Genomic DNA, 13,324 nt, shown 5'->3' on the forward strand with positions numbered 1-13,324 from the left:
CATGTTACTTGTACACAATATTTTATATTCAAATATGTCACATGTTAGGCTTGGTGGCTTGTTGCCTTCTGAGTCATTTTTCCTCACTCTTTCCCATTATAAGGCTTGTTGTCTAAATTATGCTTTTAATACTTGTACATCAAAATTGTTTTAAAAGCCTTCACAAGTGTATCTAGAGAATGCATACAGATATAGATGATAAAACATGAATTGGTTTTGAAAATAGCAAGTTGCACTTATTATTTAATACTAGCATGCTGCAATGATATGAAGGAAAATATTTTTTTATTAAACATGTAGCTTTTTCCTTTAAAGATATGTATATATGCACATTTAAATGTGCATACATTTTTTTTATCATTAAAATAGAGCCATGACGACCATATAATGAGATTGAAGATATAATAGTAGGTTTAGGTGCTTAGCCCAGTAAGCAAAGGAAAGCATCAGCTATACCGTGGTGGTTAAGCTGGAACCATAAGAAACCTTTACAACGGACATATTCACTATACAGAATAAAGACCACAATTCAAGTCAAGGAATCCTCTCTCATTAGGGGTATCGTGTTCGATTTTTGTTTCATGTTTATAAACTAAAATATATGTTCAGAAATATTATTCTTGAAAAATGATACCTGCACATAATTTTTCTTGTTGAATAATGCTTTTTTGAAAGCATTGCGAATGATGTTGAACTGTAAAATTTTATATAAGCGACACTTTATACCGACAGCTACATTACTTGCGATTGTATGTTACTATTGTAACGTGACACTTGAATCTCAAGAAAGGAACAAAATCGTTGGACGAAGAATCCCATAGATGTCTTGAGTTTCATGCACGAAATTCTGAAAGTGATAAAAGTACAAATTAAATAAAAGTTTCAGAAATAGGTAGGTCCAATGTTATCCTTGATTAGTTCACAGCAATATATAATCAGAACCATTTCATATGATTCTTCCATGAAGCACTAGTTACCCTCATAGAAGAGTTAAACCCCTTTAGAAATGGCTCATCCTACCTCACAGCCTGCACAAGGAGAGAAGCCAAAACGTTCAAACCTTCTCCGTTACATTGCCATGGTAATACTGGCCTTGATCATCATTGTGGGTATAGCTGTGATCATAGTTTGGTTGGTAGTGAAGCCTGAAAAGTTGGAGTACAGTGTGGAGAATGCTGCAATCCACAACTTTAACTTAACGGATGCAAATCACCTCTATGCAAACTTTGATTTCACAGTAAGATCATACAATCCAAATTCTAGAGTCTCGATATACTATGACAGTGTTGAGGTGTCAGTGCGTTATGAGGACCAAACTCTAGCCACCAATGCTGTTCAGCCATTCTTTCAGTCACATAAAAATGTGACCAGGCTGCACGTTGGGCTCACAGCCCAAACCGTGGCCTTGTACGAGTCTGTGCCTAAGGACCTTAAGCTTGAGAAATCCTCAGGGGATATTGAGTTAGATGTGTTGGTGAGGGCAAGGATAAGGTTCAAGGTTGGGTCGTGGAAATCAAAGCATCGAGTTTTGAGGGTATTTTGTTCTCCTGTCTTGGTGCATTTCTCCAAAGCCAAGAGTTTCGAAAGGGTCCCTTGTGAAGTTGAACTCTAAACAACCAACCCAAGAGTTTCCAAAGGCTCCCTTTTCAATCTATTTATTACTATTTCTTCTTTTTATGGTTTAGTAGTTTTTCTGTCCTTCTTACTCTGTCACTGTTAATTCATGTTATGATTCTTTGTCCCTGTTATTGTAATTTTCTTTCTCGTGGCTTGTTAATTGGTTTTGGTTTTCCCATATGTTGAAGAAATGGTTGTGTGTATACACCAAAAAAGGAAAATTGGTTGCAATTCATCCAATTGATGCAAAATGTTGAAACTTGTGAGCATGCGAGTGTCGTCCTTCTAAGTTATACAATTTTTAATGGGTACTTCCTAATCAGACTCTGACCACAATGCATTTATGTTTATCAACAAAGAATTTAAATAATAACAAAATGGTTGAGTGCTGTATTTATTGCAGCAAACTAAATGTTTAGGGAAAGAAATTTTACTTAATGACGTAAAATGGTACATTTAGAGTGTGTTTGTTTCAGAATTTATAAACAGCGTAATGCAACCTTGGAAATCCATTAAGTAAAATGAGATTATAATATAGGGAAGAGTCTTTGCAGACAAATAGAGTATCAGTATCAGGATTGGCGTGTGAGTGAAGCAAGTGAAGATGAGGCCAATACTAGAAGGGTCGTTGGAACATAGTGAGTGTTTCCTTCTTTTCATCCAAGGTCAAGTTTTCACAGTGATGACCATAAATAACTGCTACCTTCATTTTGAAATTAAAATACAGTGGCTACATGTCTCCTTGAATATGCAATGCAAGGACTATTTTCTGAGAAATGGGATGCTTTTAGTTTCGGAGTTTTGCAGAAAAAACTCAAGTTTTCGAAACCAAGAGGAGTCACTGAGCCTCTTAGGATATGCAAGTCTTTTCTATGTCTACAATTGTTTATGCATCCAAGATCTTGATGGGTATATTCAACCATAGTTTTTTCTTAAATTGCTATCTGACTTGTTCATCTGTGACAGTAACATTGTTGATAGAGTATGTATTGTTGAGCTGACATGAATTTTCGTTAAAACACAATTATCGTTAATAATTCAATTCTTTTTCCAGAAACGGGAGTCTCAACCTTAATATCCATGCTTGTTTCTCCCTGCACCCCCAACAAATGACTTCCTGCACCCATCATTCTCAGAAAAGACCATTTTGCCCATTTTTAAAATGACTTCCAGATTACTCTTTTCAGAATATTCTGGAACTTACTTTTTGGAACACATTTTATTATGAATTTTGGATTTATCATTTCAGAAATTAAAAAAATGTGTTCTGAAAAAGATATTTCATAATGATTTTTTGCCTTCTGGATTTTCTATAAGGAAAAACATTTTGCTTCCAGAACCTTTATTCCAGAAATACTTTTTGCTTATGAACCCTTATTCCGTAATCATAAAAAATTATTAAGGATAATTCTGGTATTACATAAAATATAGGGGTGCAGGAAGAAAAAATGTAGGAGTGCAGGAAGAAATACTTCCATAGGAGGTCCCAATTATTTTTTGAGGAGTCCAATTATTTTTGTACACGCCTTCTAACTTTGACATAACCTTCCAACTAACATCCTTCTGACTAAACATGTTTCCTCCAACTACGTAAAACAAAGTAACACTGTTAAGAATAAAATATTGGTAGATAAATAAAACTCATTTTTACTCTTTAAAAAATATGCATGTAAAATAAAACAAAAAATAAAATATAAAAATAATATATACCACAAAGTCAATTACTCTTAAGTGATATTAGTGAAGCTAATTAGCTTTCAAGATTTTGATAATACACTTCTAAACATGACTCAATTCCCTAATCTGACCCAATAAGAAAGGATCCATAACAATCATATAAATAGGCATAAAATTCAAAAACTATGTACGTCCTTATACCGTGCTCAGAGTACCGAGTGCCGAATACTCAATTCTAACTTAAACGTCAGAGTGCCTTTTGCCGGTACCATTCGAGTCTGAACTCGTGAAGATAAAAAGGTAGAGCTAAAAGAGGAGAGTGAGAACATATATTTATATATGCATAAACATTTATCTTATATCTTTCTTTTCTTTATCTGGTATCTTTCTTTTGTTATGATCTTATATATTTTTTATTATAATTTAATGGAAAGTAATTACTTCTTAAAAATAAATTTTATTAATAATTTAATTATAATAATATGTTCACAAACAAATAAAGATGACTTTTCAAATCATACTATTGACAATTCAACCATGAATGTCAAACTTTTTTTATCACTCAATGGTTATAAAATACAAGTTGAGTAAACAATATGTGAATTGTGAAACCAGGCACTTGCACCACCAACTTTGAGCCGGCAATAATTTATTGGCGTGAGTAAATCTAGTCTTAGTTTGTTTAAACAAGTTATTGAATTTCAGATTATGAAGAAATCTAATTGAATGGAAAGATTCTCAAGTCATTAATAAAATTAATAAATATTCTATGTTGTTATATGATAAAAAAATTATTATATATTTTACTATTCGCTATTATTATTTTACCAGTCAATTTTGTTAATAATTTTACCATTAATTTTTTAGATTCCAACAAAGCAGTAACATGTCAACAAATTTAAACCTAACTTTTACAAACCAAGATTGTTTGTTTTCATCTTCATTTATTTTATTTTTATAACACGTTATTATTCCATTAGAAATTTAATAGATCAAATAAGTAAAAAAGAACATTATAAAATGCATGAGAAAACACATGACAGGTAAAACTAGGAAATAATAAAATGTGATATACAAGAACCAAAATTAGTGAAGTGTGGGGCATGTGAGTTAGTTTAGGCCCTGCGCACTTGCAGAATATTTAGACCTATTTTTCTTATTTGATTTATCGAAAGTCAAAGTCAACTTCTCATTCATATCTGAAAATTTCATGTAGGTGCTGTGCTAACTCCCATTCAATACCACATTCAAGAGTCACACAAACCAAATACTACTTTGATTCTAATTCTATGTGTATTGATATTTGAGGATAATACATATCATAAATAGTTTTTTTATTTATTTTGATTGAAATATTTTTATGCAATATCTCATTAATATGAATTACTATGGTTATTATAGGTGTAAAAATTAATGAACATTCCATTTCTATTTAAACTTTTGAAAATTAAAGTATGAATACATGTGAAGTGGAAGTAGTAATAATTAAGTGGAAGATTATGTGTGATTAATGAGCTTTGAAATTACATGCTCTGTGTAGACATACGAGGCTTATTGTATCATCAATCATTTCTCTCTTTTTTAAATAGGAAAAACTCAAAAAAGATGCAAAACTTTTCAAGAGAAAGAAAAAGTCATTTTATAAACTTAAATAAATCTCCCAAAAGTTGATCCAATCCATAACTTTTTGTTTCATATATGTTGTAGTCTTTTTGTTGGTAAAGATAATTTGACCCTAATAGGGACATAATTAACATGTTTGGATGGATATATTTTCTAAAGTTAAAATTTAATCGATAAACAAAGTTTTTCTGCTGGCTATTTAAATTTCTTAAATCATTATAATATCAATCAAAATTGTTTTTTATGATATTTTTTAAATTATGATGAAAAATATCCATAAAGAAAGATTACAACTACTGCAATAATCAACCACATAAAAATTAAATTATTAAAATGAATTAAAATATTTTTGTTTGATGATAGTTATATGGTGTTTAAACTAATTCCAATTAAAAGTTAGACAATAATATGTTCATAATCTAATAAATGTATACGTCATGTGATACTTGTTATTTTATCTTTCTTTTATTTCATAATTACAAAAGATAAAGCAAGTTGTCAACTAATTATATAGTAGTAAAAATATTATTTTCCTTACAAATTTTATAATATTAAAGTTGGATACGCAAGCCAACTACTAATTTGATAAACTAAACTAACAACTTTTTATTTCATTTGACTTCTTTATTTATTTCGTCAAGTTGTTTTTTGTAACTGAATTAAAAAAAAAAGAACTAATTTAATGGTGTTCGAATACAGATATAAAATAATATTATACTTTAAAATTGTTAATTTTTATAAAATAAATTTTATAGTAAAATAATTTTAAATATAAGATTAGTAATTCTCTTAATTTATATAACTATATACTGTTTGATTAATTAAAAGCTATAAATATTATATTAGTTTAAAATTCTAATATATGTCCCTTTATATAGTTAATTATAATAAATTCATATATTATATTATAAAATAGAACAGAGATGAATAAAAAATAAAAGAAAGACAGATGAATATCTCTAATATTATTCTGTGAGATCAAAACAAATAGTCTGAATATATACTAAAAGTACACTCATTATAAGTTTAGCTAAAGAGAGAAATAATCAATCAAATAAATACTAGAATCACAACAAGTAAAAATAAAGATTATTTACCCTATAAGAAAAGTAACCACTAATAACTAGAAAAGACACAATTAATATTAAGATTATTTTATAACACATTATTCATAATCCTTTAATATATTATTAAAGGTTATAATTGTTGGTGATGATATTTCTATATGTTATATGTATGTTAGACAGTTTTTATTGTCTAAAATAATATTGTTCATCTTTTTTTTTATCTAAATAGAACATTATTTAAAATATTTAAATATTTTATTTAAATAGCTTATTTATTATTTGTAATCTAACTAGTTTTTAATTTTTTGAAAAACTACAAATAAAAAAATTGGTTTAGTCAAATTTTAACTCACATAAAAATTTAAATATTTTTAATTGAGTCATATTAAAAAAAATTAATATTAAGTTTTTAATTTTTTTACAATTTTATAATTTTTATTAAGTTTATGTTATATGATGACGTGATCATTTAATTTTATAATCTTAAAAATATTACTTCAACTTAGATGATAAAAAAAATTATCCTTTTAAAAAATGACATTGTTTTTAAAAGTACTTAATTTACGAGAGAATTAAAATTTAATATTTTTTTATTTTTTATTTTTTACATAATTGACACAAAACAAACACTAAAAATTCAATTAAAAATATAAACTTTGTGGATATTGAATAGAGCATTTTTTTTAGAAACTTAATTGAAAAACAATAAAATATTCCAAACTTACTTACTTTTTAACTACAAGTCATTATCTTTTTCAAAATAATTCAAATTGAAATTTAAATGTATATTAAAAATATTATTTATTAGGATGATAAAGAAATCATAAGTTTAAATTAGAAAAATTGAATCAACAGATAATACAAAATTTGGCAGATAAATTTATAAATTTATGAATACTAAAAGCATATTAGTTATTTAATAATTAATTGGGTTTAATAGTTCATATAGAATTTATTAAAATATTTTTTTTACGATTTTAATATTTTAAAAAAATTAAAATGTCGGTAGAATTATGACCTTTTTTTTAATGATTACTGATAAAAATGAAGAGAAAAAATGTGTGAAGTATGCTATATATATATATATATATGATATTGACTAAAATTTAATTTTGAAGATTCCTATTTTGGAAAAAATTTGTGTAAGGTATGGAGCCAACCCTGTTGGAATATGATGTGACTGTGATGTGAAGTTATCACATGAATCACATTAAACCCGTGCCTCTCTAATAATCTTACCAACGCTCAAATAAAGAATAAATAGCTTTTCTATTTTTAATACATCAAATATAAATTCAATAAAAATAAGTACATTATGTATACATTTTAAATTAATTAAAATTAAAATTTAACTGAAAATGTAATATTTACTTTTATGCTATAAAATTTATTTAACTTTTAAAAAACACAACAAGCATTCTCCGTCGTTAGTTTTATTGTATTTGAAGGAAGAGTACATTTATTTTCCTTGGTAGTTTTATTTTTTTATCTCCATTCACATTCAAACCACCAAACCGGCAAAACTCATTTTAACTACAAGAAAAGAAAGTGTCAGAGATGGCAACTGTTTATTGTTAAATGAAGACCTATTTTATTTGTAAGTTACTATTAGAATTTCATTGATTAAGTGTTGTATAAGTTAACTTAGGTTTAAAATTTTGACTTAATTATTTAAAGGACTCTCGTTTAGTAGAAAGGAAATGTGAGATGATGTTTTTAATCACTTGGATGAGAAAAATGCTTATGTTTATTTTATGTCCAATAAAAAGAAAAAAAACAAAGTAAAAATAATTAAAATAAAATAAAAAAATTATATGAAATTGTTTCAATATGAAATTTGAGAAATAAAGTGTTTTAAAGAGAAAATCGTAACAAAACACAAATATCCAAAACAAACAATACCTGATTTATTAAATTTAGTATCTTATCTGAACTACTAAAATATTTTAATCTAAAATCATATAAGTTTGTTTTTTTCATCATACTTATGATGTGTTTTTGTGGTAAGCTTAACAGTGAGATAGAAAGTGCGGCAATGTGTATGAGGCGGAAAGTGGAAGGTTCTTCCGACGGTGGGTTCTTCTCTCTCACTGCAGTGGAAGCCATTAATAAATGTTACTGTATCACTGTTGTTCAGTGCACTACCTTTTACTTCTTTATTTATTATTCATGATTTACTTGACCATAAAAAAACAAAAACAAAGGAAGAGAGCGAGTATGACATGGGTACCGTTTTCAACCCTTTCTCCAATGTGGGAGCCGTGTCTTCAACAACCACATCACAAGCGTGTATTCTCTCCGGTCAAATAAATACGTTTCGTCTTCTCCCGTTTTTCATGTCGCCACAGTGACACCCACTATCTCTTCTTCGCCCACAACCCAAAAAGCACAATCCTGTCCTTTATGTTTTCACCACTCTCACTCTCTAACCTCAACAGATTTTGACACCATGGCGGCCATGTCCATCTCCCTTCTGTTTCTCTTCTCTTTCATCTCTTTCCACAATCTCCTTTCCTTCGCGGCAAGTTCAAATATCAGGATCACGCACGATGTCGTCATCAGGGACAACGACCGTGAGACACTGGTGTCTGAAGAGCTCAACTTCGTCATGGGTTTCTTCGGTTTAGACAACTCCTCTTCCCGCTACGTCGGAATTTGGTACCACAACATTCCCGCGACACCTGTTATATGGGTCGCAAACCGCGACAAACCCATCAATGGCACCGGAGGATCCATCACTGTTGCCAATGATGGCAACCTCGTAGTCCTCGATGGAGCCAAGAACCTTGTCTGGTCCACCAACGTTTCCATCGATAGCAGCAACAAAAACTGCTCGGCGACGCTTCATGACACTGGTAACCTCATTCTCTCGAGCGAAAAGAAAGAGTTGTGGCATAGCTTTGAGAATCCAACGGATACATTCATGCCTGGTATGAGGGTTCCAGTGGGGGCTGCAACTGGGAAGAGTGGCGGCTATGTGTTCTCTTCATGGAAATCGTCAACGGATCCTTCGAGGGGAAACTACACTATGGGGGTGGATCCTGAAGGGTTACCTCAGATAGTGGTTTGGGAAGGAGACAAAAGAAGGTGGAGAACGGGGTATTGGGATGGTATAACGTTTGAAGGGGTGTCTATGAGAGGAAATTTTCTTTATGGTTTTACGCTTAATGGGGATGGTAAAGGAGGTAGGTACTTCATTTATAACCCGTTAAACGGCACTGATAAGGTGAGGTTTCAAATGGGGTGGGACGGCTATGAGACAGAATTCAGGTGGAATGAGGATGAGAAACGTTGGGATGTGATTCAAAGAGGGCCTTCGCATGAGTGTGAGGTTTACAATAAGTGTGGGAGTTTCGCGGCGTGTGATGTGTCCCCTTCGGATTTACCTGTTTGTGCTTGCATACGAGGTTTTGAACCCAAGAGTAGGGATCAGTGGAATAAGGGGAACTGGTCCAGTGGGTGTACGAGGATGACTCCACTCAAGGCTCAGAGGAAGAATGTTACTTCCGCCGGCACTACTCAGGTTAGTGTTGGAGAGGATGAGTTCTTGGAGCGTAGGTCTATGAAGTTGCCGGATTTGGCACGTGTGGTTGGCACGAATGATTGTCATCAAGTGTGTTTGAACGATGATTCTTGTACGGCTTATGCCAATGTTAATGGAATAGGGTGCATGGTGTGGAATGGGGATTTGGTTGACATTCAACGTTATGATGGTGGAGGAAATACACTGCATATCCGTCTCGCTGATTCTGATTTAGGTAAGGTAATTAGTCCCTTAATTTTGTTCTCATAACATAATTATCATTTCAATTTTAATTTACGTTTATCAGTACATACAAATGTTTCATCTATGGCCTCACATGAAGAAAGCTTGTCTGTACTCATCCTGTTGCTATTTTGTTTCCAACATTTAAATCAATATTTCAGCTAATTATCCATCTCAAGTTCTCAATCATTAGGATACATTGATTTTTATTGTCTATGAAGATTATCAGAAGCAAATAATCTTTTTGAATTTCTCAAGTTCTAATAACTCCGTATGACTTTTGTATCTTCAAATTATACAGATGATGGAGGTAAAAAGAACATCATTGCGATAATATCTGCTGTTGTGGCGGGGTTCATCTGCCTAGGAATCTTTGTGTGGCTGGTGTATAGATTCAGGGGTAAACTTAAAGGTTAAATATTCATAATTCATCTCCCCAGACTCTATTCTTTTTTATCAGATATTTGACGGCAAAGCTGTCCAATGTTATTTTTGGTATTGACTTGCGTGTTTTACCTATATTATTTCTACTTCTGCCTACAGTTTCCCCAGCTTCTTGTTGCAAGAATAGTGATGTACTGCCAGTTTTTGATGGAAGCAAGAGCAGAGACATGTCAGCAGAATTTTCAGGATCAGCTGACCATAGTTTGGAGGGCAGCCAACTAAGGGGGCCAGAATTTCCACTTTTCAATTTCAGTTGCATTTCAGTAGCCACAAACAATTTCTCAGAAGAAAATAAGCTTGGGAAAGGGGGTTTTGGCCCTGTCTACAAGGTATGCTTCTATTAAGCCCATCTTTTTAGTAATTAAAATAGGCTTTTCTAAAATGTAATGGAAAAAACCATTTGCTCCATTCACCAGGGAAAGCTTCCAGACGGAGAACAAATAGCTGTTAAGAGGCTTTCAAGACGGTCTGGCCAAGGTTTAGAGGAGTTCAAGAATGAAATGATGCTGATAGCCAAACTACAGCACCGAAATCTGGTTAGACTAATGGGTTGTTCTATTCAAGGGGAAGAGAAGTTGCTGGTATATGAATACATGCCAAACAAAAGCTTGGATTGTTTTTTATTTGGTATGTTTCTTCACATTAATCCTGTCCATTTCCTTGCGCATTTTAAATTAACATGAAAAGTGATTATTTGGTGCATTTGCTTAACACTTTTGCATTTTGTTGGTAAATATCATGACAGATCCATTCAAACAAACACAACTAGATTGGAGAAGACGGTTTGAAATCATTGAAGGCATTGCAAGAGGATTACTCTACTTGCACCGAGATTCAAGGCTTAGAATAATTCATCGAGATTTAAAAGCGAGTAACGTTTTGTTGGATGAAAGCATGAATCCAAAAATATCAGACTTTGGATTGGCTAGGATATTTGGTGGGAACCAGAATGAAGCCAATACAAATAGAGTAGTTGGTACATAGTAAGTATGCTTTGATTTTACTTGTATGTTAAGTCTTGTTAATTCTCACTTGGACCAGGCTAATCTTAATACATAAATCTGCTGCAGTGGTTATATGGCCCCTGAATATGCTATGGAAGGTCTGTTTTCGGTCAAATCTGATGTATATAGTTTTGGTGTATTACTACTAGAAATTTTGAGTGGCCGCAGAAACACCAGTTTTCGTCACACTGATGACTCCAGCCTCATAGGATATGTGAGTATCTACATCCTATTGCACTTTATTGGTTATGAATGTGAATTCTTTGTTTTGCTGAAATTTCTAACATGTCTAGAAAAACTAAGTGAGAGTTGCAACATTTTTATGACTAAGTTTATATGATGATGTAGGCGTGGCATCTTTGGAATGAACAGAGAGCAATGGAGCTAGTGGATCCATGCATTCGTAATTCTAGTCCTAAAAGCAGAGCTTTGAGATGCATACACATAGGGATGTTGTGTGTGCAAGATTCAGCAGCTCAGAGACCGAACATGTCTGCTGTGGTGTTGATGCTGGAAAGTGAAGCAACAACTCTTCCCACGCCTACGCAACCTTTGATTACTTCCATGAGGAGATCTGAGGACAGACAATTTTACATGGAGGGCCTTGATGTTTCAAATGATTTGACAGTCACAATGGTGGTAGGGAGATAGAAATCGAATCATTCTCTTTCAATTCTCTGTCACACATCAAACGTAAATATGGCTCATTTTTTTTTCCTTTTTCCCTCTTGGCCCTGCTGAAATTAAACTATAGTATACCCTTACATTTGTATACACTGTATATGTGACGAAAAAACAATACAAATCTGCTCTGTTAATGTTTATAGAAGTCCTTACTATTTATTCATCAATGAGATTTTCATTTCGACAATAAGATTCATATCAGAACCTTGTGAAATATAAGGCCAAATTTGATGATGAGCTAGATGAGTCATTGTTTGCAGGTGCTTGGTATCTATCATGTGTGTAGGTGTTGGTAAAATCTTGGGAGAACAATATTCATAATAATGCTTCTGCGTGTTCCACATGCATACTATAAATCCGGAACTTCTGCCACATACAACTCCTCCACAAACTACTCTTTCCTTTTGCACGTGATTTCTCCATTATTTTCAATTGCAGGAACTACTCCGCAACACATTTTCATCGATTAACCATGCTTTAATTATAATTTTGCTTTCACATTTTACAAAATAAGTAATTTTGTTCTCTATTTTTTTTTCTTTTTTCAATGTTTTAGTTCTTCCATTTTTAGTATTTAGAACTTTGGTCTCTTACACTTTTTTACATAATTTTGATCTTTAACTTTAATTATTCATAATTTTGTCCAATTTTTAGTTTAATTATTTATAGTTTTTTTAGTACTATTGGATATAATTTTTTCTTTAATTCTTTAATTTATATAAAAGTATAGTTTTCCATTAAAAAGATTCTCGCTTAATTTCTTAGAAAACTAAACAAGCTAAGGAAAATCAGTAATATAAAAACGCATGTTGATCACTTTATTTTTTATATTAAAATTCACTTAGATATATTGAACTTACTTTCACTTTCTTTGAAGAAAAAACTTCATCTGATAGAACCTTCTTCCAAATTACATGGTATTCAAATTTCCTACCCCATTACGCTCAAGTTTCAACAACTTTTTGATCTAAAAGCAAAATTTGTCCACAGAAAACAAAATATTATTTACTGCATTTGAATTACGTAATCATCGAAATACAAAATATTTTGTCCACACTCGAAAGCTATTTGAATTACGTAAACATAACAAGTGGTCAAAACAAAAACGTAACATCACTCAAGTTTTAACGTTTCTAATTTGGTAGCCGTAACAGAAGAAGAAATAAAGAAAATTACACTTACATCTTTCTCCATTCTAAACAAAGATTATATTAAATAATACTCATATTTTTTAAATTTTAAAATAAATATTCACATTTATATACTAATAAAATGACAATTGTGTGTTTTAGGTTGAAGGTAGTATGAATGTCTTTTGTGAATTTGTCTTACGTCTCATTTTTATAAAATCTTTTAGTAAATTTTCATCAAGAGACCTAATAGTGATATCAAAGTTTTTGTGGCGAAAGCAATAATTTAATTCTTTTAAAATAATTTTATTT

General features: G+C 31.3%; 2 protein-coding genes across 3 annotated transcripts; both read left to right on the forward strand.

The window, feature by feature from the left end:
• The first annotated feature begins 921 nt into the window (after positions 1-921).
• Positions 922-1,886, forward strand: LOC137832675 (uncharacterized protein At1g08160). Its single transcript, XM_068640976.1, has one exon. It carries the CDS (start codon positions 1,007-1,009, stop codon positions 1,610-1,612), a length of 606 nt encoding a protein of 201 aa, XP_068497077.1. The 5' UTR covers positions 922-1,006; the 3' UTR covers positions 1,613-1,886.
• A 6,299-nt stretch (positions 1,887-8,185) lies between these two features.
• On the forward strand, positions 8,186-12,072 carry LOC137832682 (G-type lectin S-receptor-like serine/threonine-protein kinase B120). 2 transcript variants are annotated; one of them, XR_016521633.1, is made up of 7 exons: positions 8,186-9,747; positions 10,052-10,162; positions 10,294-10,523; positions 10,611-10,821; positions 10,940-11,177; positions 11,265-11,412; positions 11,547-12,072. XR_016521633.1 is itself a non-coding variant. In XM_068640984.2 (7 exons), the coding sequence occupies exons 1-7, from the start codon at positions 8,434-8,436 to the stop codon at positions 11,847-11,849; spliced, it is 2,550 nt and encodes an 849-aa protein (XP_068497085.1). In that variant the 5' UTR covers positions 8,207-8,433; the 3' UTR covers positions 11,850-12,072. The 2 variants fall into 2 exon arrangements, 1 of the variants encoding a protein (XP_068497085.1); XM_068640984.2 differs by having other exon boundaries at positions 8,207-9,742.
• Positions 12,073-13,324: the final 1,252 nt, after the last annotated feature.

The sequence above is a fragment of the Phaseolus vulgaris genome, chromosome 6 (genome assembly GCF_051622355.1).
Source record: "Phaseolus vulgaris cultivar YP4 chromosome 6, ASM5162235v1, whole genome shotgun sequence".
Taxonomy (NCBI): domain Eukaryota; kingdom Viridiplantae; phylum Streptophyta; class Magnoliopsida; order Fabales; family Fabaceae; genus Phaseolus; species Phaseolus vulgaris.

What these genes read in the sequence shown, in the direction of transcription:
- LOC137832682 (XM_068640984.2), top strand. Translation starts at nt 8,434, where the DNA reads ATGGCGGCCATGTCCATCTCCCTTCTGTTTCTCTTCTCTTTCATCTCT. An exon ending in ATTCAGGGGTAAACTTAAAG is followed by an intron (nt 10,163 to 10,293) that starts GTTAAATATTCA and finishes TTCTGCCTACAG; the next exon opens with TTTCCCCAGCTTCTTGTTGC. An exon ending in GTTTTGGCCCTGTCTACAAG is followed by an intron (nt 10,524 to 10,610) that starts GTATGCTTCTAT and finishes TCCATTCACCAG; the next exon opens with GGAAAGCTTCCAGACGGAGA.
- LOC137832675 (XM_068640976.1), top strand. Translation starts at nt 1,007, where the DNA reads ATGGCTCATCCTACCTCACAGCCTGCACAAGGAGAGAAGCCAAAACGT.